This window comes from Phalangium opilio, unplaced genomic scaffold, assembly GCF_054372755.1.
Source record: "Phalangium opilio isolate 3A_F unplaced genomic scaffold, DU_Popi_V2 ptg000017l_1, whole genome shotgun sequence".
Classification (NCBI taxonomy): Eukaryota; Metazoa; Arthropoda; class Arachnida; order Opiliones; family Phalangiidae; genus Phalangium; species Phalangium opilio.
In genome coordinates this window covers 9,102,984-9,126,340 of record NW_028324151.1, presented here as the reverse complement: position 1 = coordinate 9,126,340, position 23,357 = coordinate 9,102,984, and the positions used below count along the sequence as shown (strand labels likewise).

Sequence of the window (23,357 nt, the reverse complement as noted above, 5' to 3'; positions counted from 1 at the left end):
ATCTTGTTTGGGCGTCATCACGTTTAATAGAGTCAAAGGGGGGGCTTCCACTCCCCTTCTAAATTCTCTCTGGTTTTGCAGTTCATCTTCCTATTTAGTCTGTACTAAGTCTGTACCAGGCGTCGCTTTACGAGAATCTATGACCTACGACACTTCATGACAAGCTCTTAGTAGCCAGTGACAAACTTATGGAACATATCTTATGAAATGTCACAAGGTTTTGATTACTTTTAAAGGTTTTCAAGATAATTGCCGATTTAAACCAAATTTTGTATATTTCTGCTATAGGGTATAATGAAACTATATACAAAATTACACTTAAATTGGAGTGTTTTTACGGTAGTTATAACACGTGGAAGAAATTTTTACACTGACAATAACGTTTTTCGAGCCTATAGTCAATCAGATTGTACAGTACTGTCGCTCGCGAAAATAGTACGTTACTAAGGAGAAATACTGAATATACAACAAGTGTTATATGACAAATTTAGGGTAAAATAGACTGTTGTAAGTGCCTATGCATATGTAGTATTATTATGTGTGCAACATAGAGCATAGACCCTTTACAGAAGTTTATAATAATTATTTTATTCCGGGGTAGACTTCTTAAAACAATCTTTTCTTAAATAATTTTAATAATTAGTTTTAACCTTCCAATAATTATAACCTAAGCTTGATTATTTTCGAAAATTAGTAAAATACATAATGAGAAATTATGTGGTTATTTCAGTTCTCGCAAAGAGGCACCTTTATGCGAGGGGGTAGACACTTAAGAACTCAGGTGTACAATATGTCTTGAACTCAATGTACTGTCAGAGCTGAACTCTGAGTTCCGAAGGCTTTGAACTCAATGCACTGTCAAAGCTGAACTCTTTTGAACTCAGGTGTACACAGATATCCAAAGTGTCTACCCCCTCGCCTTTATGGCATGGTTAGAGCATGGATGAAGGATGCGCGTGAAAAACATTCGACGCTCAACAGGATGTGCAACTCCCTATACTAAAAAGTAGACAAGTCGATACTAGCGCCGCCTGGCTACCAGCGCTGGAAACCTTCGCGGGAAAAATAAAAAATACTGGACACGAGAAAAAAACACGCGCTACCATCGTTTTTTTCCTTAGCGTCGTCTGCTAGAAGCAAAACAGTTTTTTTTTTTCTTATGTCCTGTAATTTTTATTTTTCCCGCGAGGGTTTCCAGCGCTGGTACCCAGGCGGCGCTAGTGTCGACTTGTCTACTTTTTAGTATAGGGAGTTGCACATCCTGTAGAGCGTCGAATATTTTTCACGCGCATCCTTCATCCATGGTTAGAGGCAAGAGGGGGATTCACTGCATCAAGCGCCATGGAGTCAGTATTTTAAGTTACTGACTCCATGCTCAAGCCATCCAGCGCTCATGCTCAAACGGTAAATCATGCGAGAAACTAAAATTAATACGTATGGCCAATGTAAATTATTTTACTTTTCAAATCTATCCGTTGGAGTTTGATCTATGAAGATCCACGGACCTACGTTTTGAATATGGCGGTACATTTTAGTGTGTTAAAAAAGCAATAGGTGGCAGCACCTACTAGACCCAGTATGCGTTTTGTATGTACAAATCATCCTAACCTAAAAACGGTACCACTTACAGGCATTTAAGGGTCATTAGGCTTGCGTTTAGTATGAGGTTGAAGTGAACTTGTCTTCTGTGGTTAAAGTAGGAGGGGAGGTCGAAAGGGGGATTGTTTACGACGAAACTCTTACGCAACAGTCATACTTTCAGAAGTTTCAGTATAATTGTTGTCGGGACGGAAACGCGTCGTATCTTAAGTTAAGACCGTCCACAATTCGCGGAACTCTTCTATCTTAATTTTAGGCCTAATGTACGTTGTTTTTCTATTAAAATAAACCCCTCATTCTTTGGAATTTTCCGGGATTATGATACGTACTTACAAATTTCCGTAATTACTACATTACATTAAATCGGGAATATAGAACTTTTAAAATTGGTATGTACGGGCCTCGGCCTTAGGCGATTCTATTGGAACTTAAGAAATCAACCCTGGCTTCCTTCTTCTTGTACGAGAAAAATCGGAAAAATCCACACTGCGCTGTTTTGTCTCATTTCGCGATTTGAAATATCATTGATGAGAAAATTGGAGTAGTAAATCGTTGTATTATTATTAACCGAGCTCTTTGACTGGCTGGGACAAATCTTTATTGAAGAAGGTGAGCCATTGGTTTATTTCTCAATTGATAATTTAAACTATTAAGTGTTTAAGTTGCGTCAAAACGTTAACTTTAACATTGAGAGGCATACCATAACCATACAGAGCCCATTGTTTTCTTTAAAAGTTAGGATTCCTACGAAGACTTAACTTCTTAAACTCTTATATTTGACTGAGTAGCAGTGTAATAACATAAGTTTTGTTAAGAAACATTTAAAATTTAAAAATGGGTGAAGATTACGCTAATCGCGCTTATATTCAACATTTTCGAAACTATAATTTGTAATAAAACGCGTTATTTTCTGTGTATATTTTTGTGTATTAATTTGTTTAATTTGTTTTACAGAACCAGGACGATTAGAGGCACACCAATGGCGCAAGCTACGAGAGCCACAGTGGGCGCAGGGGCGGCCCTGGGATATGAACATACTCTTGTAAGATTTACTCTCAAATCTCTCAAATAGGCCCGCGAAACTCTCAATTTTCTTTATAAAAATCTCTCAAATAGGCTCGCGAAAAATAGTTTATTAAGTATCGATTTCAACTTCAAGAGTTTTAGAAATTGTATTAATCTAATCTCTTTCGAAAGCGAAGCCTTGCGAGTGAGGATAGTTTAATTTAGTTTCTAAATACAAGCCTTGTGATAGTTTAATCTAAATTTAGAAGTTGAAAAGTAGACCTATGAAACCTTTACGCTATGATATTGCATCTAACGAAGCTTAAGTAGATCTGCAAGCTAAAATTTCTTTTGAAACCTCGTAATGATTTAATGGATAGTCGTTCCTCCTTTGTTAAACTTTAAGCGTGTATTTACTAAATCTTTTAATGGTTTGGAAGATACCAAAAATTCTTGATTGATAACAGGAAAAAATTAGGTTAGATTTTATAATGTTCAGGAGGAAATTCATTTTTCCCTTGCACATGTCCTTTAGAAAGTCATAATTACTATTCGTTAAATAAATAAGAACATCACGGAACCTGCAATATCATTTACCAAACATGCACAATAATCGGATCATTCGTGAATTCAGGGTTCGAAAAAACAGGGTTTTATTAAAAAAAAAAACAAAGCCCAGCCCTGTGGGTTTTTTTGGGCTTTTATATCTTTTGCAGTTGTTTAATGAAAAAGCCCAATAAAAACCATGAAATAGAAACAGTGGAGTTTTTTGTGGTTTTTTATGGTGGCTAAAAACCAATAAAACCCTGGGTTTTTTATGGTGCGTAAAACCCAATAAAACCGTGGGTTTTGTGGTTTTTTTATGGTCGCCAAAACCCATTTAAACCGTCGGTTTTGTGGTTTTTTATGGTCGCCAAAACCCAATAAAACCGTGGGTTTTGTGGTTTTTTTATGGTCGCCAAAACCCATTTAAACCGTGGGTTTTGTGGTTTTTTATGGTCGCCAAAACCCAATAAAACCGTGGGTTTTGTGGTTTTTTTATGGTCGCCAAAACCCATTTAAACCGTGGGTTTTGTGGTTTTTTATGGTCGCCAAAACCCAATAAAACCGTGGGTTTTGTGGTTTTTTTATGGTGGGTAAAACCCCATAAAACCAGTGGGTTTTTTAATTCGAACCCATTTTGTGATTGAAATATCTGAGTGGCCTCTAATTTGCAACTGATCAAATATTCCGAAAAACTAAATTAATGAATTGACTTTTCCTAAAAAATCTAATTAAATCATTACACAAACATATTTTGAAATTAGAATTAATCATTTAACATTTCCGCCGCTATTCTAAATGATGTTGCAGCCAGAATTCAGGTATATTACTTGAAGTATTAATATGTTTAGTCATGATTTTGTTCTGGTATAGGGTGTTAGTTTTATCAAGAAGCGATATCTAGTTTATTAGGGAGAAGGTACAAGATGCCTAAGTATTCGCGCGCCATAGTCCCAGTCCCCCTTTCAAAATACAAGGGGGGAGGTAAAAGGAGGCCGGGCTATTTCGCAGCCTCTCCACAGTCGGAAAATATGACTGTAATTTTCGTCATTGGCGTCGCTCTGACGTGAGTTTTCAAGACCCAATGAGATGATGGTTGTAATTTGAGAGGCGGGGATTAACTCCGGACAGGCTACGTTCGGACTGGAGATAAAGATAGTAATGTGGAGGCGAATTTATACCTTCTCCCTAATAAACTAGGTATCGCTTCTTGGTTTTATATAGCCTTGAAAAACTATACGCTAGCTTTGTTAAACTTTTACTGAAGCGTGCATTCCACCGCTGCAATTTTTGCTACGTTTCAATTTTAATTTGTTGTTTTTTTATTCTGTTTATATAATCATCATGTAGATGTATGGTCATTATAAAGAGGATTTGGGAAAATTTGCAAAATCAGAAGCTATTAGACTAAAAGCTTTAGAAAGACTACGCAAGAAGGAGGAAAAATTAAGCCAAAGGGAACTTAAACAGTACAAGAGTGAATTTGAACGAAAATGTCGTGGTGAGATCATAATAAATTTATTCAAGCATATCTTATTCGTTAGTTAATTTTTTTTCGGGTTTTTTAACATAATTTATTTATGGTTAATTGGGAGGCATATAATTAATTAATACTTTCTTCGCGTATTTGTGTTATGTAACTTTACGTTTTTTTAAAGGGAAAGTGGCAGATAGCATAACATTTTACCTTAAAAGAACGAACGACCTTTTTCTAAATATAAAAGGAAAAATAAATAGGCCTATAAAAAAAAATAAATAAATGATATCTTATTACAAAATAATTACTAATAACATTTAATTAGTCTTTAAAACTAGGACTACTGCCCGCCATTGGTTTAGTGGCGTCTGCTAAATCGAACCTGTTATCCCTATGGTATTGGTTGAATAGAGTAATGTCAGTTCTACGTATGCAAACGTCATACCCTTCTATCTCTTAGCTCAGTGTCATCCCCCCCAACAGGCGCGTACAGTATCCACTCTTACAAAAGCGCGCCTAGAGGGAGGGATACACAGTCTACTCCCCTCTCTACCGACACTACTCTATTCTCAGAGACTGAGAGAGGTAAGGGGTAAGAGGTTCGGTTTAGCAGACGCCTCTAAACCAATGGCGGATGGCGCAGTAGTCCTCGTTTTTAAGACTAAATGCTAATTATTTTGTAATGAGAGATCATTTATTTATTGTTTTAATTTTTCCTTTAATATTTAGAAAAAAGCCGTTCTTTTAAGGTATAATGTTATGTTAGCTAACCTTTTCCTTTAAATTTGAAATGACCCGCCCTGGTTTTGACATAATTCGCATAAATTTTTTGGAAAACGCCTACTTTCTTCGAGATGGGAATTTGTGTTGCGTAATTTTTTATAATTGGAGTTTATTTTATTTTTTTGAGCACTTATTTTCAAAATATTAGAAATATTAACTAAATTTTTGCGCTTTATATAAATTATGGCACCAGGAATATATAAATTTCTTATACTTGGAATCTATGCCAGGCGGGCATTGTATGAACCTTTCTGCTTGAACTAAAGGGGAGGAGTTGTAAAACCCGTCACCCTTGACGTCATTCATAAAGCAGCCTGAAATTTGAAACCGCGTGACATTGACGTGGCTAGCGACCTGTACGCGCCGAATCCGAATGTAAACAAGGTTTCTTTGGGTGTTCTGAAGGTGTAGACCTAGAGTCAAGGTTTCCTATGCATGTGAAGAGTTTTAAGCCCTTCCCCTTTCGTTTAATCAGATGGAATGCATGGCCTCCTAAGATTCCAAGTGTAAGAAATATATGAATCCTCATGGCGCTCATATTTTTGTCTTTAGTGATTGGTTTGTTCAAAGAAAACACTAACTACTTTCAAAAATAAAAAGAATGATATTATGTTATAGAAAATAATGTAAAGTGTATAAGAATAACAATACTACTTATGTAAAGAGCCACATGCACCGCAATAAGAGCCCTATTGAAAATTTCCTCACCATCCATTTGTCTGGTTTTTAGAAGATAAAAAGGCAAATAGAAGATAAAAACATACGACAGTTCTTCAACTGTAGTCTTTTGAACATGTGTTATAGACGATACTTTCGAAGGAGCTATTTTATTTTGGGCAGAGTGGGTCTCCAAAAGGTTTCGTGCAATTTATGCCTTACCGACAGGCCGTTAAGGTTAGGGTCGCGGTAAAATCTCTATTGGCTTGCAATCTTCTTTCTCAATTTTTGAGGCTCACTGCGTGCTTTTGCGCGGTTTTTCGTACCGGACCAAAGGAATTATGGCCACATCGAACTGCACAAACCTAGAAATCTTACTGAGCATTAAATTGTATTTAACAATCATACCTGATATTAAATTTGAACCCTTTAGTTTAAACATCCGCTTTAAAAAATTAGAACTACTCGCAGACAATCAACATCTTTTCTGCGTCTGATTAGTATTAGTGCAAAGCGTCCGTAGCGAAATCTCTGATGATATAAATATAGTTTTTTCCCCTTCTCAATTGCAAACTGTTGCCAAAAAATTAAAAGGATTCTTTCCCAGAGTGGTTTCGTTGGTTGGTACAAACCCCGGCCCTTTCCTTACACCTTTACACATTCTAAACTTAGTTTCTACAATCGGGTGATATGGGCTAACCCAAAGAATAGAAAAACACAGAATAGCTTAATTTTTTACCCAGACGTACCTTTTAATCTTGTTTATCGTTTGCTTGATTTAAAATTATATTAAATTAAGTTTTAATGGATGATGAAGTTGAAGAAGTGTCAAAACCTAAACGCGGTGGGTGAGAGATATGATTCTAAGGTTAAAATCCTAGTTAGTTACCTGCTTTTTAATCTTATAAAAATATTCCGGGGATTTGAGACACACAGGGTGTCGTACGTGGATGGAAATTTTAAAAATAGAACAACTTTTTTTTTGGCGACGTTTGCCTGAATTTTATTTTTATAAAGATACTAAAAAGATGTATCTTTATTATCGCTACTTGGTTTCGTATTTATTTTTGTCATATTTTTTAGGTTATTTGTCAAATATATGGCAACATACGTTTGCGAGATTAGGAGAAGATTGGGTCTTTTTAGCCCTTTTAGGAATTATATCGTCCTTATTAAGTTTTTCAATGGATTACGGGATTTCAATGTGCCAGAAAGGTACGTGAATATGAAATTGTTTTTTTTTGGTAGATTTATGGTGGAATTCATAAACGTCGGACGCCAGGGTTCATACAAACCTGGAAAACCGGGAATACCTGGAAAAATCAGGGAAATAAATAGTTGACAAAAACCTCTGGGGAAAATTCAGGGAAATTTCGAATTTTTAGTAAAATTCAGGGAAATTTCGAATTTTTAGTAAAATTCAGGGAAATTTCGAATTTTTAGTAAAATTCAGGGAAATTTCGAATTTTTAGTAAAATTCAGGGAAATTTAGAAATTTTTAGTAAAATTCAGGGAAATTTAGAAATTTTTAGTAAAATTCAGGGAAATTTCGAATTTTTAGTAAAATTCAGGGAAATTTCGAATTTTTAGTAAAATTTAGGGAAATTTCGAATTTTTAGTAAAATTCAGGGAAATTTCGAATTTTTAGTAAAATTCAGGGAAATTTCGAATTTTTAGTAAAATTCAGGGAAATTTCGAATTTTTAGTAAAATTCAAGGAAATTTCGAATTTTTAGTAAAATTCAAGGAAATTTCGAATTTTTAGTAAAATTCAAGGAAATTTCGAATTTTTAGTAAAATTCAAGGAAATTTCGAATTTTTAGTAAAATTCAAGGAAATCAGAGAAATTTGCGTCAAACAGGGGCCGAGTAAATTAAGCAAAATGTTCGTAAACATACCCTCCATAGGATTAACATTACACTATACTTTGGAGGCTCGTAACTCTGGTTCTATTAGAGATACGGGGATGTCCTTTGATTATGTAATAGTCATTGCCCCCTCCTTCGTTACCATTTGCTCCATATACGGGAAAAACCTGGAAAATTCAGGGAAGTATATGGGGAAAAACCTGGAAATCTCAGGGAAATTTGTTTTCCAAAAGTTGTATGACCCCTGGACGCAACGCAATTTAGTACAGGCGAAGGAAGGGTGTCGTGCGAAAACGTCTGCTTTTTGCGCACGACGCCCTGCCTTCGCCTGTACTAAATTGCGTTGCGTCCGGCGTTTATGAATTCCACCTTTAAGGTGCTAAATTTGTTAAATTATGTTTAACGCTTACCTATTTGATGGTAATTAGATTACAGGTAAGATTCGTGAAAATCGTTTTAGATTAGCTTGATTAAAGTGTATTGACTATTTTTAAATTGATTTTTAATTATAATGGGTTTAATTATAGCTCGAATTTGGCTTTATCGAGACTTAATAAACCATCCTGTACTTCAGTATATCGGATGGATATCTTTTCCATTAGCGTTAATCTTATTTTCTGCGGGATTTGTGCATATAGTTTCACCTCAAGCCATAGGTAAATTTATTTAGTTTTGTCATAAGTTTATAAGATATGTTCCATAAATATGACACTACCTATACAAGTTCGTAATGCTAGAGACTTAGAGCTCGAGCTGGTTCGAGAACGACAAGCGAGAATTGACTACACTAGGTTTTGCAGTTCATCTTCCTATTTAGTCTGTACTAGGGGTCCGAATCCAAGTCCTGTAGAAAGTCCTCGAGTCCAATTTTGTAGGACTCGAACTCCAGTATCCGTCATTTTCAACTACCCAGACTCTAACTCGAGTATCCGTCATTTTCGACTACCCGGACTCGAACTCGAGTATCCGTCATGCATTTTCGACTACCCGGACTCGAACTCGAGTATCCGTCATTTTCAACTACCCGGACTCGAACTCGAGTATCCGTCATTTTCAACTACCCGGACTCGAACTCGAGTATCCGTCATTTTCGACTACCCGGACTCGGACTCGAACTCGAGTATCCGTCATTTTCGACTACCCGGACTCGGACTCGAACTCGAGTATCCGTCATGCATTTTTGACTACCCGGACTCGAACTCGAGCACCAGTCATTTTCGACTACCCGGACTCGAACTCTAGTATCCGTCATGCATTTTCGGCTACCCGGACTCGAACTCGAGTACCCGTCATTTTCGGCTACCCGGACTCGACCTCGAGTATCCGTCATTTTCGGCTACCCGGACTCGACCTCGAGTATCCGTCATTGTCGAGTACCTGCACAGTCCTAGTCTATTCTAAGCCTTTGACAGCGCCTCACCAGGCGTCGCTTTACCTCGAATCTATGACCTACGTCACTTCATGACAAGCTCCAGTTTGTAACCAGTGACAAACTTATGGAACATATCTTATAAACTTATGGTTTTGTTCTTGCAGACTTGGTTTTCTTAGGTAATATTTTCGCAGGTTCGGGAATTCCCGAAATGAAAACTATTTTAAGAGGAGTGGTTCTTAAAGAATATCTTACTATTCGTACTTTAATTGCCAAAATGGTTGGTTTAACTTGTTCCTTGGGTAGCGGAATGCCGCTGGGCAAAGAAGGTCCCTTCGTACACGTTGCCAGTATTGTCGCCACCCAACTTAGTAAACTCGTAACTTCCTTCAAAGGAATATACGAAGTAATTTTTAATTTAAAGTTTGGCTGCTTTAAAATTCCAGTAAACTTAAACGAGTATTTCTTCCAAAGAATGAGTCAAGAACTGGCGAAATGTTAGCCGCCGCTTGCGCAGTGGGCGTGGCTTGCAGTTTTGCGGCACCTATAGGTGGCGTCCTATTCAGTATTGAAGTAACATCCGTTTTTTTCGCCGTCCGTAATTACTGGAGGGGTTTTTTCGCTGCTTGTTGCGGTGCAATGGTTTGGAGACTATTAGCGGTTTGGTTTCAAGATGAGGAAACAATCACGGCAATTTTTAAGACTAATTTTAGGGTTGATTTCCCCTTTGACCCGCAAGAATTGCTGGCATTTGCCATGATAGGGTAAAAAAAATTGCGTGTAAATGTTTAAAAACTTTCAATCTTAGTTAAACCAGAAGTATATAATACTTCTCTTCGAGAGAAGTGTACCACAAAGCTGGGTGAGTGTAACGTCACTCTTCCCAACATCGAAACATTTAGAGCAAGGTTACTAAAACGAATCACATACGCGATAAATAGTTCCCTCATCATTACTCTATTAGCGTTTAAATATTTGGCAAGGCGCATGCGCTTGTGCATTTTTGTCCCACGTCAAGACAATCAAGGTTTGTGGGATGATTGCTGGGGATTTAGTGCCAAACAACTATAGAATTCACCTTACGGTGCGATGCCTATTTGTAGTTTGATGAGCGGGAAAGCAAACTAAAAGGGGGAGCCTGGGAAGAGTGACGTTACATAACTAAAGCATTAAGAGGATACAGAGTGTCATCCTTCTTCTATTATCCCCTTCTGGTTAAACTAACTTGTAAATTTTATTTTAGCATTGTATGCGGGTTTGGTGGTGCTTTTTTCGTATGGTTTCATCGTCAAATTGTCTTCTTTAACAGAAGGCATAAGAAAATGACGGCATTTTTACAACAAAAGTAATTAATAATTAAACTTAAAGAATTACGCTAATTAATTAACGTTAATTCATTTTTAATCTTTGCAGTCGATTTTTATATCCAGCCATAATTACTATTATAATTTCGAGTTTGTCTTTTCCTCTTGGCTTGGGCCAATTTACCGCAGCTGAGGTCACTATTTTCAATTCATTCTTTTAAAGGGAGGGTGAAGTAGAAAATCAAGTGATTTTTTAACGATTCTTCTACTACTAATTATAAGACCAGTCTGCATAGTCAAACATTCAGGAAATACAGTCTCCGAATGATTTTGAAATTCAAATTAGGTTCAGATTTTAAGGATAATTTTAAAGAAGGCCCTCCGACCAATCGCGTAACGCCCTGCCTTTTTATTAACAAAATTCTCGTGGCACGTTCCATGTCTCGCGCCACGATTATCACGTCGCGCGCAAATTTTATCAAATCTCGTGATAAATTTCATTTAACATGGAGCGTGCCACGAGAATTTTGTTAACAAAAAGGCAGGGCGTTACGCGATTGGCCGGAGGACCTTCTTTAAAATTATCCTTAAAATCTGAACCCAATTTGAATTTCAAAATCATTCGGAGACTGTATTTCCTGAATGTTTCACTATGCAGACTGGTCTTATAATTAGTTGAAGAATCGATCAAAAATCACTTGATTTTCTACTTCACCCTCCCTTTAATATTTAGTTTAAGAGTTTTTTTTATCTAATTAGTATAATTTTATCATCAAATTAATTGCAGTTAACAACTCACGAATCTGTTAATGAACTCTTCAGCAATATAACTTGGAGCGGTACTCAACCAGAAGTTGACGAGGCAATCGTAATAAGTCATTGGTCGACGGAATATACTAACATTTATGTCAACTTAGTACTCTTCATTGTGCTTAATGTAATTTTTAATTACTAAAATTAATTTTAATTAGTAAGAAAATTAATGAGAAGACTTTTTAAATCTATAGTTTGTTACTACGGCTCTTGCCGCAACTATTCCGGTACCCGCTGGACTTTTTATTCCCGTTTTTAAAATGGGTAGGTTACTCGCAGGGTTCATACAAACCTGGAGTGGAAAACAGGGAAAACCTGGAATAATCAGGGAAATAAATAGTTGACAAAAACCTCAGGGAAAACTCAAGGAAATTTATTATTTTTAGTAAAATTCAGGGAAATCAGGGAAATTTGTGTCAAACAGGGGCGGAGTACTTTAGTACTGGGATATAAATAGTTGACATAAACCTCAGGGAAATTTAGATTTTTTAGTAAAATTCAGGGAAATGTGCGTCAATCAGGGGCCGAGTAATTAAGCAAAATGTTCAAAAACATCCCCTCCATAGGATTAACATTACACTAAACTTGGAGGCTCAGAACTCTGGTTATATTAGAGATACGGGGATGTCCTTTGATTATGTTATAGTCCTATTTGCCCCCCATCCAACCATACAAAAAACTTAGGGCTACGACAAACAGGGACCGAGTAATTTTAAACATACCCTCCATAGGATTAACATTACACTAAACTTGGAGGCTCAAAACTCTGGTTATATTAGAGATAAGTTGATGTATTTTGATTAGAGATGGCCGATACCAGGCTTAACCCGATACCGATCGATACCGGTACTAACATGAACCGATACCGATATTTACTCACTATGATCCAAAACCCGATACTTGAACCGGTATCGATATAGTATCGGTTCATCCCTAGAGTAGTAGGCGCGTACTAAGCAAGATTTTCGCTTATTAGTTGTTAGATAAACTGAATTCAGGTACTTTTTATATAAATGAGAACTCGTCACGATTGAAATTCATAGAAATGAGATATTATCACCATCATTACGTTACTAAAAGACCTAAATATGTCATGTAGCGCCATATAACGCATTTTAAACGAGTATCGGTTTAGTATCGGTATCGAACCAAACGATCCGATACTATCGGGAAACCCCGAGTATCGGTGCCGATACTGATATGGTATCGGTACCGGTTCATCCCTAATTTTGATTATGTAATAGTCATATTTGGCCCCCCCTCCCCCTCCTACATTAAAATCTTCCCCATAGGATACTCCATATACAGGAAAAACCTGGAAATCTCAGGGAAATTTGTTTTCCAAAAGTTGTATGAACCCTGACTCGTGACGATAAGTTGATAGGTATATGATCATGATTAAACTAATTGCGGCGGTTTTTTAGGAGCTGCATTTGGGAGATTGGTTGGAGAGTGTATGGCCGCTTGGTTTCCCGATGGAATTAGAATGGGAAAAGAAATTCATAATATTATTCCCGGAGGTTACGCCGTTGTAGGAGCTGCCGCACTTTCAGGCAGCGTTACTCATACCATATCAACTTCTGTCATTGTTTTTGAACTTACTGGACAGATGGCTCATATTTTGCCTGTTATCGTAAGCGGTAGTTAATATTAAACCTGCGCGAGACTGAGTAGTACTCGGACTCGCAACCTATTTTCCTAAAAATTTGCCGGTACACGCGAGTCCTCAACAAGGCCATGTTTTCCCCTATGCGAGTCTTCTTTTTTACTTCCCTTTGAACTAGTCTATTTTTGTTGGGCAAGTCCATTTTTTCTTCGCGAGAGGTCAACTAAAGCAAGCTTCACGGCGTCTTTCAGTAGTAGAGCCACTGAATCGTGCGCTGCTAAACGCATGATCGAGTAGGTGTCACTACACAACGCGGGCAATGACTGATATAGCTTTATTTGACACGCGCGATAACCGATGACGCATTATTTTCCACAGTCCGGGACTGTGTTGTCACTTGTCAGTACAGGTGCTCTTACACAATTCTAGCAAAGGCTAAGAAAAAGGAGTGTGTATATTTTTGTTATTTTGTGATATTTTCCCTTTTTACTTTTGCGCTCTTTAGAGCTAGCAAAAGTATTGTTCCGACCCTTGCTGGCAGGCTGGGGGCCTTTTCTATCCCCATTTCCCCCTTTTTTCGCGTACACGGTCGGATATTTGCAAAAAACAATTTTAGGCAACATCAGTATAAATTTTTATTTAAGAAAATATTTTACAGCCTGACAAGGAACCGATCCCGCGCGCTTTGGATCCCCACTTTTCTCCTCAGATTATTGACTAAGCAAGCTGAGCCACGGAGGTATAATAGCAACAGTTATTTGGTAAAGCGTATCTCGTGAAGAGATAATCGTCGCCTGGGAACGGCCGCGATTCACTTATTTAATTAAACTGTAAACCAAATTCTTACTAAATTGGTTTTATTCATAAAAGGAATGCTATTTTATAAACAATGGAAAAAACCGAAAGTTATAAATTTGCCGGGGTCATCTTATAATGAATATAGTAATACTAATTCTAGTCACTAGAGGCCACGCAAAAGTGTAATCTGGCCGGTGCCATCTTGTTTTATTTGTCATAAACTCAAATATTATTAATTAATTTCTAATTGCTAGTAATTAAGTGACTATTTTTAATTAAGCCTAATTAGACTCGGTAAAAAATTTTGGACTCGCGTTGGACTCTGTTAACAATTAAATTTTGCATTTTTTGAGGGCTCACTGGAGTCACGAGTACAGGGAAATTGGACTCGAGGTCTCGGAGAGTCCAGTTTTCGATTACTCGCTACCTTAAAATTAGTGCTCGGAGTCTCGCACCTCTAATCAAAACCCTTCAAAGATTTATTTTTAACTATCCCATTTTGTTACTAAGATTGCCGTGCTTATTGCCAATGCTATTGCTCAGTCATTGCAACCATCCGTCTATGACTCTATCATACAAATAAAGAAACTTCCATATTTACCACCCATTGTTTCTACATCATCCGAGTAAGAATTCAATTTTCATCTTCAATCCTTAAAAATTTCGACAAAGATCGTAAATTAAATTATTTACAAATAGTTATTTCTTATTTCAGAGCTCATAATATTTTAGTGGAAGATATTATGGTCCGAAACGTAGTTTATATCTTTCAAGGTTGCACTTATCGCGATGTGAAAGAAACACTTAAAAATAATAAACGATTACAGTCATTTCCTCTTGTTGATTCTCCTGGTGAGAGTTTTTTCATTTTGTTACTTTTAACCTTAAAGGGAGGGTGAAGTAGAAAATCAAGTGATTTTTTATCGATTCTTCTACTAATTATAAGACCAGTCTGCATAGTGAAACATTCAGGAAATAAATACCTCCGAATGATTTTAAAATTCAAATTAGGTTCAGGTTTTAAGGATAATTTTAAAGAAGCCCCTCCGACCAATTGCGTAACGCCCTGCCTTTTTGTTAACAAAATTCTCGTGGCACGTTCCGTGTCGAATGAAATTTATCACGAGATTTGATAAAATTCGCGCACGACGTGATAATCGTGGCGCTAGCTAGACATGGAGCGTGCCACGAGAATTTTGTTAAATGGAAGGCAGGGCGTTACGCGATTGGTCGGAGGACCTTCTTTAAAATTATCCTTAAAATCTGAACCTAATTTGAATTTTAAAATCATTCGGAGATATTTCCTGAATGTTTCACTATGCAGAGTGGTCTTATAATTAGTAGAAGAATCGATAAAAAATCACTTGATTTTCCACTTCACCCTCCCTTTAACGTTTAATACTAATTACAGTGTTTAAAATATAGATTCAATGATTTTACTCGGTTCAATCCCGAGAATGGAGTTGCTTCTTTTGTTAGAGAAACAATTGGGAAGGGAACGCAGATTGAGAGAAGCCGCTCGCATGCAACCCCCAATTGAGTCCTCTTCGCATTTTCTTCCTGTTGGAAAAAGCCCCAAAGAACAACGAAGAGCCTCGCGATTTGAAATTGTTCCAGTCACTGGTAGCGGAAGAGTAAGTTATCTAATCATGATTGTTCTTCCTTAATTATTTATCAGTGTGAGTATTTGTTAAACTCGAGTACTTCTAGCAATATATTGAAATACTGACTGATAATCAACGCCCAAACCAAACCGCTTGCCCTAGAAGGCTGAAATTTTGCAGGAACGTTACTCATAAACAGTAGGCGCGTACTAAGAGATATTTTTCCAATCCGCCGCCATCTTAAAAAATGGCGCCCAGAAATGTAAAAAATCTTCTTTATGCAACAAAGTCCGCGCGTTTCAACCGATTTCGCAAATATTTAGTACACTGGTTTCCTTTAACCTATAGAGCTATTTCAGTGGGGGAAAAATTTCGTCTGCTACGAAAATTGGGCCTGCCTTTGAGTGTAGAGGGCCGCCATTTTATGAGGGTTTCTCTATGGGCAAATAGCATTGGTGACGTAGCCATTACCCCCTCTGAAATAGCTCTATAGACGGGCTGAATGGTCTTTCGGGTTCGATTTGTTGCCATCTTTTTAAATGGCGGCCAAAAACTTAAAAACCCTTCTTTATAGAATTATTTCCGCGTGAAAAGTAATAATAAAAAATGCATCCCGACGGGCTGACGGGCAACGCCGAGTGCCTTCGCTCCCAGGGTGCTACAAAAATATTAGTCATCAGTAAAATCCACCCATTCTTTATAACATTTTGATGGAAGTTCTTATTACACACGAGCGACGCCGCGGGTAACAGCTAGTTCGATATATATATATGCTCTGTTCAGGAAATTTACTCTATTAAAGTATTAATTTAATTCTTGGCAAGTAAATTTCTGGGACTCGCTAAATACTCAAAACTGGAAATGGACCTAATTAAAATACTCAATACTCGGCTCGAAACTGCAAAATTCATTTTGACTCGCAGTTTTGTACACCACTGTTATTTTACAGAACATTGAATTTAACAATCAGTTATTTATTTTTGATTTGTATTTTGTAGCCATCTCCTCGTTGTTCTCCCCCGCCTTCTCCTCCGATATCTCCAAAGAAAAGCATTTTGAAACATTCTCCGCTCAATTCACCCTACAATACTATTACATCTCATGGTAAGATTGGTTACTAACTACGATAAACTATCATTAATTATTTTAATTTATATTTGTTTTTTTTTAAAGATTCAAGACTGAGACAAGCCTTTGAAACAATATTTAGAAAGGCCCTAACCCTTCAAGATGTAAACCCATCTGAAAAAGTAATTTCATTCATTTTATATTCAAATCAGTTCAAAAGGACACCAAATTGGGGGTGGGGGTGGAGTAGGGTCATGTTGTAAAGTTCAGTTATCAGTATTCAGTATAAGTTTTCAAGCGAGGGGTCGGATGTTCGGCATTTTAGTGTACGGGATTTTGAGATTTCAAGATTTTGACAAAGATTTTGAGATTCTGACTCAGATTTTAGAAATCTGGAAATCTAGTCCAAGATTTTAAGATTTCGGGATTTTAAAGGAGATTTTCAGATTTTGAACGCGATTTTCAGATTTCGAAGATTTTGGGATTTTGTTCAGGATTTTCAGATTTTGAAGGAGATTTTCGGATTTTGAGGAGATTTTCGGATTTCGAGGAGATTTTCGGATTTCGAGGAGATTTTCGGATTTCGAGGAGATTTTCGGATTTTGATATTTTAGGATGAGATTTCGGGATTTTACGTTAAGATTTCGGGATTTCTAGATTTTAATGTTAGATTTCGGGATTTTAGGTGAAGATTTCGGGATTTTCAGATTTTAAGGTAGGGATTTTGGGATTTTCAGATTTTAAGGTAGGGATTTTGGGATTTTCAGATTTTAAGGTAGGGATTTTGGGATTTCTAGATTTTGACGTGATATTTTAAGATTTTTAGATTTTGACGTGAGATTTTAAAATTTTTAGATTTTGACGTGAGATTTTAAGATTTTTAGATTTTGACGTGAGATTTTAAAATTTTTAGATTTTGACGTGAGATTTTAAGATTTTTAGATTTTGACGTGAGATTTCGGGATTTCGAGATTTTCGAGAGAGATTTTAAACAGATTTCAAACGAAGTGTACGGGATTTTGACAAACGTCCGACCCCTCGTTTTCTAGTGTTTCTCGAACGCTCTAGTGGCGTTTAACTTTTATTAGTATTTTAAGATTTTAGTAGTTATTATTGATTATCGTTATAGATTATTCAAGTAGTAGAAACCACTATGACCCAGATAGACGTGAATCCATTCCAAGATGACCGGCACCATGACGTCATCCCAAACTCAAACAAAAGTTTAAGACTCACTCAAAATGTCGCCCTCTCGCATCCACCTGACCTTGAGCCCTGCCTTCCACCGTGCTATTAAGTGGTGGGTACGGGACCAGTTAAATTGGTTACCCCCCATTAATAGTATACCGCAGTCAAAGGGGGGAAATAGCACGCGGGAAATCAGGGGTCAACTTGTCAAGTGGAAGCGCAAGTGCCAAATTTAAATTTTGAGTGAGTTTTAAGTTTTGGGATGAAGTACGTCAAGGTCGCCATCTTGGATTCATGTCAATCTGGGTGGTATTTACTACTCCTGAACTCCAGTTTTGGCTTGGTGAAGGTTTGTGGGCGGGAGTATAAATCCCACCCACTAACCTTCTCCAAGCTAAATCCAGAGTTCAGGAGGAAAAGCACCTTGTAGTGGAACCACATGACCCGCGCTTTGTTTTAATTGTTACCCACCTTCCGATGACCTCTTACAGTCCCTTGATCTTATGCAGTTTTTTGCACACTAGGCCTATTTCTGAAATAAAATAAATAATTTAAAGTCCTAGCTCTTTTACATCCTTATTAAACACTAATAACATGGATAAAGAATGCGCGTGAGGAAATTTGTTTTCACTCTACAGGATAGGCAACTCCCAATCTCGAACGACAGCTTGCTTATTCTGTGTATACTCTGTTACAACATCGGTTGTCAGCACGCGCAAATATATTCCTCCATGGAATGTAGCTTTGTACGTGCTGTCAAGAGACAAAAAACTTCAGGATCTTCAGGATTTAAAATATCCGCGAGTTTTTTAGCTCGAGTGCACGGACCTCTAGGCCTTAGTTTCAAATACGTGTAGTAGGCTGTAGGTAATTTCACACGTATTTGAAACTAAGGCCTAGAGGTCCGTGCACTCGAGCTAAAAAACTCGCGGATATTTTAAATCCTGAAGATCCTGAAGTTTTTTTGTCTCTTGACAGCACGTACAAAGCTACGTTACATGCTCATATAGCTTTACGCTTGCTGACAACCGATATTGTAACAGAGTATATACAGAATAAGCTGTCGTTCGAGATAGGGAGTTGCCGACCCTATAGCGTGAAAACAAATTTCCGCACGCGCATTCTTTATCCATGCTAATAAGCTTGTTACGTTTATTTTCAATAGGGCGAAAGTGTACCAACAACTCCTACAACACCAAAAAAAGTTACTTTGGTAAAACATTTTATAATTAAAATCTTTTTTTTTTCTATTTAAGTGTTAATTATTAAAATTATTTGTAGCCCAAAGAAAGAGTTATTGATATGTCTCCAGAAGAGGTAAGTTAATTACTAATTAGTTTCAATAAAACAAGTTAAAATTAATAGGAAACATTATTTAATAAACAACGCCATTTTAGCAATTAGCCTGGGAACAGGAGCAAATGAGTCAAGTCTGTGATTTCAGCCGATGCCATATTGATCCGTCCCCATTCCAACTTGTTGAGAGAACTTCCTTAATTAAAGTAAGTGCTAAGTGCATTGCTTAACGCTCCTCTAACAATACAAACTCCATGTTTTAACATAACGCTCGATAGTGTAAACATTTACATGGAAATTATTAATATTATGTATTATCAAATGTGGATGAGAGGGAAAGTATGACAATGGCCATAGAGCCTGTGTTAAAAAACGCGGACATCAAAGTCTACTAGTGACTGATGGACTTGCAAACTCGCGATTGAAAGTAGTTCCAATGAGATAGAGTTCCAATTCAAATCGGCTTACCGCGATACACATTGTTTTTATCAAGCAAGTTTATCAAAACATGACAGCGCCACCTGTGAGCCTCTAGCGGAACTAATTACAACTTTTACTCGCTTATTTTCAATCAGAAACATCGTTATGATTTTTATTTCATCGATTTATTAGATTAAAAAGGACTAGAGTTTTTATTATTTAACTCGCTTATTTTATTTAACACGTTTAAAAAACTATTTTGACAGCAGACGGTAATAAAAAAGTTCTTCAAGTGATTAATAGGTGGCGCCACCCGTATTTGATAAAGATTCATGCTCGACAAAAAGTGTATCGCGAAACATCGATCTCGAGATCCCACGTTGTGACTCTAGGTTTATATATATATATATATATATATATATATATATATATATATATATATATATATATATATATATATATATATATATATATATATATATATATATATATATATATATATATATATATTCTATCTCATTGAGTAGTTCCGACATTTATGCTCCTTGGTTTAACCATAGCCCACTCGATCACGCGCATCACGATGCAAGCTGCTCGCGCTATAGCTAAATTACCGAGATTTGTTTTAAACGTATCTAGTTTTATGTGCTCTTCGATTGCTTCGATAACCTTACTTAAATCCATATTATACCTTCAAATACCTTTTAAAACATTACCAGCTACTCTGTAGTGACTACAAACACAAATCGAGGAAGTTCTAGCATACACAATAGCAGACGACGGTAACCGCGTAACCGCTAACTAACACAAGACCTATTTTAAGGGCGTGGCCGTGAACAGGCCCCAGTATAGCTACGCCAATAAAACTTTTGGCCATTTTTATACATACTTTTCCTCTCATCCCCTTTTTATTGATTTTTAATTGTTCATAATTTCTAATAAATATTTAGGTACATTCCCTGTTTTCCATGCTGGGTTTGAACAAAGCTTACGTAACAACCATCGGTCGTTTAATTGGAGTTGTAGCTTTAAAAGAAGTGCGGAGTGCTTTGGAAAAAGTTCACGCGGGAGGTTTTAAAACTCCTGGTAATTCCGACGAAAGTACCACGACGAATAATGAGACTTTACCCTCGGAACCTCCTTCTGAAAGTCAGTCTGAGGCCGAGGATAACGGAGATTCTGATAGAATTAGCGTAGGAAGGAGAACGAGGTTTTCTAATCAATCTAGCCCCGTTTGAACAAAGAAATAGTAAATATTAAATACGTTAGTAATCAAAAAAATACTGCAAAAGCAATTAACAGATCATTCCAAGTAAGCTGAGAGACGTTATCGTTAAAAAAACCCGGTGTTTTCAATTTTCCATGAAAGAATTTTAAGCCCAGTGATTTTTTATATTTTAAGTAGGCAAATTGCTTAATATTAATATTTTATATGTAACTAGTTTTGTTCTTTTATGTTTTTACTTTTTAGATCAAAAAAAAAAATAATAAATAAATCAATAATTAAAAATGCTCCGTTAATTGGCCTTATTCCTGATCAACGCCACCGAGGCGTAGCGGCGACTTTTGGAACTATAATAATACGGTAGCCAATTAGAGGTGGCGATGGAGTCAATGGACTCTGATGGAGATCTGTTATTTTCTATGTTTTGATTATTACCTCTTCAACTTCAAAAAACATGTTTTAACTAATTATTATTAACCGAATAATCTCCAAATACACCAAGATCGAATGAAAACTTAGTCCGAAAGTCTTATTTCATAATATTAAACAGAATAAGAAAGGTAAAATCAACTTTTAATACTTTTGAAACCATATCGCTTGTTAAGCCTTGGCTATTCACATGAATCAGAAAGATCAACAAAACATAGAAAATAACAGATCTCCATCAGAGTCCATCGACTCCACCGCCACCTGTAATTGGCTACCGTATTATTATAGTTCCAAAAGTAGCCGCTACGCCTCGGTGGCGTTGATCAGGAATAAGGCCAATTATAGAATTGGAAAATTTATGAACTGAATTTTTAATCCATTGTTGTTTTATCATTTTGTCACAAAAGATCAAATAATGTCACTTTCCCTAATCAACCTTGCTGTCCAATTATTCATGGTAGAAAGTGGTTTGTCCTTCATAAGTTTTCCGACTTGCATTTAATTTCATTGCGCGTGACTTATGGCTGAAAGATACGCCTGTGGTTTAGTTAAAAAAAATGCCACTAGATGATCCCATAGTCGAGGGGTGGAGTTGACTGACCCTATAAGCTTAGGAAAGGTTAGTTTTAGCTCCGCCCTAACTCCGAGGACGAGTTCTGATTGGTTCCTGCTTTTTTCAAGGTAAAATTGGTGGGTAGAAGCGTGTTAGGAGCCAACATTTGCTTTAAACCTTAGTTGAGAAGTTAAAATTGTCACCAGTTTTTATTATAATTAAATTCTTTCATTCAGTTAGGAATGTTTTCCCAATTTTATTTTTGAAAGGAATTTATTTAAAAGAACCAGGAATTACTTTTGAATTTACTTCAGTCTTACCAAAAGTTAATAGTTAAAAACAAGAAGTATACTTCGTTCGCAGTTACCACCTTTGGCTATAGCAAGAAGTTATATCAGTATCTCAGAGAGAAGGTATAAGATGCCTTTGTATTCGCGCGCCATAGTCCCAGTCCCCCTTTCAAAATAAAAGGGGGGACGTAAAAGGAGGCGCCGGGCTATTTCGCCTCTCCTCAGTCGGAAAATATGACTGTAGTTTTCGTCACTCGCGTCGTCGCGCTGACGTGAGTTTTCAAGAACCAATGAGATGCTGGCTGTAATTTAGAGGCGTGGATTAACTCCGGACCTACGTTTGGATTGGAGATAAAGCTGGAAATCTGGCGAATTTATACCTTCTCTCTGAGATACTAGATATAACTTCTTGGCTATAGACACTATGGAAAATGAGAAGCAAACGACCCTCCTCTCAACCACTACACGAACCAACCAATCAGAGAAGAGCTTTTTTTATTGAAGATTCAAAGGTTTATTCTTGGCTAATATGTTGAGCCTGTCAGGGGCGTGCCAACATGAGTCAAAATTTTCTATTGGAGCGGGGGCAAAATGGCTGCCTAATGTTAAAGTCCCATAGAGTTGGAAATTAGAGCGGGGGCAAAGGCCCCCGCTGCCCTCGTAGTTGGCACGCCCTTGGAGCCTGTTCATGTTCTATGGTCGTGAAGTAGTGATACGCAGAGGGGGTCGACAATACTCTGAGGAGTAAGGATAAAAGGGGTTTCTCATATTACATGGCGCGAGCAAGCTTCAATGAAGTGTACTTTTTGATTTATCTATAAACTTTTGGTCTTACTAATAAAGAACTCCAACTCCTTAGATATATTTACGTTATTCATTCCCGCTTCTTTTACAAGTAAATTCCTGAATTTACTAAGCCAGCCTTTCGGCGTCTAGAAATACATTCCTATAACTTATTATAATCGGAAAGAAAACAAAATACCCAAAAATAAGGAATAAGTGCATTTTAAATAAATGATTGTAAATTATATTTAGTAATAATTGCGTTAAGAACTAATTGTTATAAAATATTGTATCATTAAAAGGGATTATTTTATTATATTTGACACAAATTCTGCTGCTTAAAGCGAAGCATGGATTAACTAGCGTTAGTTAATCCATGAGCGAAGTGTGGCTTTTGTTGACACTGCTAGTTTTAGCTTAGCCCTCGCGAATGAGTTCCGATTGGTTTCTGCCTTTGGCAAGTTAAATTCTATGTTGAAGTATTGATTAACTAACGCTAGGGATAGTTCGTTCCCCCAAAAAGATAACGCATGCATGTTCCAAACTCCCCCTAGCAGTAGCTACTATCCCTAACAGGAAGTAATAAGAAAATTGGACCAAATATCACGTGGCCTATGACGTCAAAATTGAAATACTGCCTAAATTGGGCAAAAAGATTTATATTGCCGAGAGATGGC

The 23,357-nt window shown here is 36.9% G+C and overlaps 1 protein-coding gene and 1 long non-coding RNA gene across 3 annotated transcripts in view; one reads left to right on the top strand and one right to left on the bottom strand.

The window, feature by feature from the left end:
* The window catches only part of LOC149702968 (uncharacterized), a 201,414-nt gene extending 186,547 nt beyond the window's left edge, over nucleotides 1–14,867 (bottom strand). Inside the window, exon 1 of the long non-coding RNA XR_016381908.1 lies at nucleotides 14,708–14,867. This is a non-coding gene — a long non-coding RNA (uncharacterized LOC149702968). The remainder of the gene's footprint in view (nucleotides 1–14,707) is intronic.
* ClC-a (chloride channel protein 2) lies at nucleotides 1,699–22,627 on the top strand. Of its 2 annotated transcripts, none has more exons than XM_089866886.1 (21): nucleotides 1,699–1,988; nucleotides 2,554–2,641; nucleotides 4,498–4,648; nucleotides 7,148–7,279; nucleotides 8,459–8,587; nucleotides 9,498–9,709; nucleotides 9,778–10,067; nucleotides 10,547–10,648; nucleotides 10,717–10,801; nucleotides 11,395–11,544; nucleotides 11,615–11,684; nucleotides 12,845–13,053; nucleotides 14,335–14,450; nucleotides 14,540–14,676; nucleotides 15,250–15,458; nucleotides 16,427–16,532; nucleotides 16,602–16,678; nucleotides 18,850–18,897; nucleotides 18,966–19,001; nucleotides 19,082–19,186; nucleotides 20,351–22,627. In XM_089866886.1, the coding sequence occupies exons 2-21, from the start codon at nucleotides 2,579–2,581 to the stop codon at nucleotides 20,636–20,638; spliced, it is 2,715 nt and encodes a 904-aa protein (XP_089723012.1). In that variant the 5' UTR covers nucleotides 1,699–1,988; nucleotides 2,554–2,578; the 3' UTR covers nucleotides 20,639–22,627. The 2 variants fall into 2 exon arrangements, with proteins under 2 accessions (XP_089723012.1, XP_089723011.1); XM_089866885.1 differs by having other exon boundaries at nucleotides 1,700–2,208.
* The last annotated feature ends 730 nt before the right edge of the window (nucleotides 22,628–23,357 follow it).